This window comes from Eimeria maxima, genomic scaffold (genome assembly GCF_000499605.1).
Source record: "Eimeria maxima Weybridge genomic scaffold, Emw_scaff1569, whole genome shotgun sequence".
Lineage (NCBI taxonomy): Eukaryota > Apicomplexa > Conoidasida > Eucoccidiorida > Eimeriidae > Eimeria > Eimeria maxima.
In genome coordinates, this window is record NW_013564504.1 from 3,896 (window position 1) to 7,495 (window position 3,600).

At 43.7% G+C, this 3,600-nt stretch overlaps 1 protein-coding gene across 1 annotated transcript; it reads left to right on the forward strand.

The window, feature by feature from the left end:
• Positions 1-433: 433 nt before the first annotated feature.
• On the forward strand, positions 434-3,025 carry EMWEY_00053840 (ATP-dependent RNA helicase, putative; the record flags this gene model as incomplete). The annotated part of the gene is made up of 2 exons (XM_013480055.1): positions 434-1,630; positions 1,994-3,025. The coding sequence occupies 2 exons, from the start codon at positions 434-436 to the stop codon at positions 3,023-3,025; spliced, it is 2,229 nt and encodes a 742-aa protein (XP_013335509.1).
• Positions 3,026-3,600: the final 575 nt, after the last annotated feature.

A 3,600-nucleotide genomic window follows, 5' to 3' on the forward strand; every position in this document is an offset into this window, starting at 1 on the left:
AATACTTTATTTCCTTTTCTTCCTCAGGTGCTTATTGTGTCTCGTATAAGACCAAGTAGGGGGCCCTCTTCTTCCTCCTCCTCCTCTGTTGTTGTTGTATACAACAACGACCTCCTTGGCTGCTGCTTCCTGATGGGCTACCAGTGCATGCTGCTGTTGCTGCTGCTGCTGCTGCCTGTTAATAATTATAAAGGATATTTCTGCAGCATATCTGCTGCTAGACTTGTGCTCTCTTCTCCCTCTTCTTCTTCTTCCTCTAATCCTCTCCGTTAGTTCTATATATATATACATATATATATACATATATATATATCTCTTATCTTTCTTCCTTTCTTCCTTCTTTTCTTCCCTTTCTTTCTTTCTTTTGCGGTGTACGTACCTCGTGCCTTGGCCTCTTATTGTCTTATTATTCAATACGTAATAATACATCATCATGGATACTTCATTAACAGCAGGGGCGCCGGCGGAGGCTGCGCCAGCAAAATACATACCCCCGCACCTCCGTCGGCAGCAGCAGCAGCAGCAGCAACAACAGCAACAAGGGGCTTCATCAGCTGCAGCTTCTGCAGGTTCCCCTTCCGGTTCTATGGGTGGTGGTGGTTATCCGTCATATCCATCAGGAGGAGGTATGGGTGGTGGGGGCCCCCATCGTCCTGGTGGTAGTAGTAGTACTATGGGCTCTATGAATGGTCGTCGTAATATGCAGCAGCAGCAGCAGCAGCAAGGAGCATCCCCTGAAGGAAGGGGAAGATTTAGTTGTTTAGGTGGTGGTCGTCCATCTCCTGTAAGTGATTATAGGGGTATGCATAACGAAGGAGGAGGAGGAGGAGGAGGAGGAGGTAGTATGGGTATACCATCATCAGACGGTAATAATAATACAACAACTAGTAGAGGAGGGAGCAGCAGCAGTAGCAGCAGCAGCAGCAGCAGCAGCAGTGGAAATTGGACAAGTGGAGGAGGTGGAAATGGGAGGCCATCTAGACCCAGTCAAACTGGAACGGGGTGGGACGTGAGAGACGGGCGCTCCTATAGGCCTGAGAGGGCAGACGACGTATTCAGCCCAGAGAAGCAACAAAGTACAGGAATTAAGTTCGATGCTTATGATAAGGTACCTGTAGAATTAAAGGGTAGAGGGAGCGAGAGAATAATTCCTGTTGAATCTTTTGAGGAAATTGGATGTAAATTCTCTCCTTTATTAATGGAGAATGTTGCTAGAGTTAATTATAGTAGACCTACACCTATACAAAAAAATTCAATACCTACTATTCTTGCAGGAAGAGATCTTATGGCTTGTGCACAAACTGGATCAGGAAAGACTGCTGCTTTCTTATATCCTATTATTGCACAAATGTTGCAAACTGGACCTCCTCCTCTTCCTGGTAATGAAAGAGGATCCACCAGTTCCTATAGAAGAAGTGTATTTCCTGTATGTCTTGTTCTTTCTCCTACTAGAGAGCTTGCTATGCAAATCTATCAAGAAGCAAGAAAATTCCAATTCGGTACCGGTATAAGAACTGTTCCTGTATATGGTGGATCACAAATCAAAAGACAACTCATGGACTTAGATGCTGGATGCGATATTTGTGTTGCTACACCAGGAAGACTCGCAGATGTACTCGAAAGAAGAAAGGTACGAATTATTATATATACACTCTCCTCCTCTTTATCAATGTTTTCTTATATGTATGTACATATATGTATACCACCTGGTGGAAACTTATTCAGTGTTTCGTGCAAGTATACGGTAGAGAATATACAGAGAAGATGCAGACAGAGATGCCGTTTGTTGCTGTTGTTTTGCACGTCCATGAACAGTTTCGTGTATTACTTGAATATTGTTTGTTGGTGAATATAAGGAAACGTAATATATTCATAATGGGTTTCGTTTATATGAAGGTTTTCATGATTATTCATGTTCATCGGATGGGGTGTATGCTGAGGTGTACTGAGCAATACAGTGTATGCATGTATGTGTTTCTGTTGTTGTATTCAGATTCGCCTGGCACTTGTACGTTATCTTGTGCTTGATGAGGCGGATAGAATGTTGGATATGGGTTTTTTACCACAAATAAAGTCAATAGTTGACGATTTCGACTTACCTCCATGTCCTTCTCCCGGTAGCGTTTCAGAAGATGGCGCGAATCGTGGGCGTCAGACGATCATGTTTTCTGCGACGTTTCCTAAGGAGATTCAGATGTTGGCAAAGGATTTTATGCACGATTATATTTATTTAGCAGTAGGTCGTGTGGGAAGCACGAACGAGTTCATTCGTCAGCGTTTATTGTATGCTGATGAGGACCAGAAGATAAAGTTACTGGTGAATTTGTTGCGTGAATCAGAGAAGGGTTTAGTAATAGTATTTGTTGAAACAAAGAAGAAAGCAGATATGATTGAGGATTATCTATTAAATGAGACATTTCCTGCAATATCTATTCATGGTGACCGTACACAAGAGGAACGTGAGGATGCATTAAGACATTTTAAATCCGGACATAGACCAATATTAGTAGCAACAGATGTAGCAGCAAGAGGATTAGATATATCTAACGTAAAACATGTCATTAATTATGATTTACCCTCTAATATTGACGATTATGTACACCGTATAGGACGTACAGGACGTGCAGGAAATCTTGGTCTTGCAACTTCTTTTGTCAATGAACAAAACAGACCAATTCTTCGTGATTTATTACATTTATTAGAGGAAGCTAATCAGGAGATACCTGGTTTCTTACATCCTCTAGTTGTATCTTGTACATCTTCTTCTTTACGTTTTGGTGGTCGTGGTGGATTTGGTCGGATGGCTAGCAGCAGCAGCAGCAGCAGCAGCAGCAGCAGATTTGGAGGTGGTAGCGCATTTGGTAGATCCTCTGCTGCTACTGGATCCTATTCTATAGGAGGAGGAGGCCGTATGATGGGGGCCTCGGATTGGCGCTCGGAGGCCCCAGGCAGGCCTACAGGATTCTCTGCTGGTATGGGCTTCGCAGCTGAGCGCAGCACGGGGCCAGCAAGAGACGCATGGTAGCTAGCTAGCTAGCTAGCTGCATGCATGCATGCATGCATGCATGCATCTATGTATGCATTCATTCATGCATCCATGCAGTCATGCATGCGTATGCGTATGCATACATATATATGCATATGCATATGCATGCTTGTATGCAGCAGCAACAGTCTATGTATGCATGCATGCATGCGTACTGTATGCATCAGTGCATGCATACATACACATGCAATCCATGCGTGCATGCATCAGTGCATGCATGCATGCATGCATCAGTACATGCATGCATGCATGCATGCATGTATGTATGCATGCATGCATGCATGCATGCGCACAGGCCGGTGGGCTCTATTGAACCCCATCATTTGCATCTTCTTAATGGTCAGCACAGTTAACACAGGATGCTCGTGGCGCCGGTCAATTGAAGACCGCTGCGCCTGTGCTGCTGCTGCTGCTGCTGCTGCCGCTGCCGCTGCTGCTTTGCTTTGCTTGCCTTGGCGAGGAAGAAGACTGTCTACTATATCTATACAAGCTAAATTTTCTGTACATTGCCATCATTATTATACGTATATTTATTGTATATATATATATATATA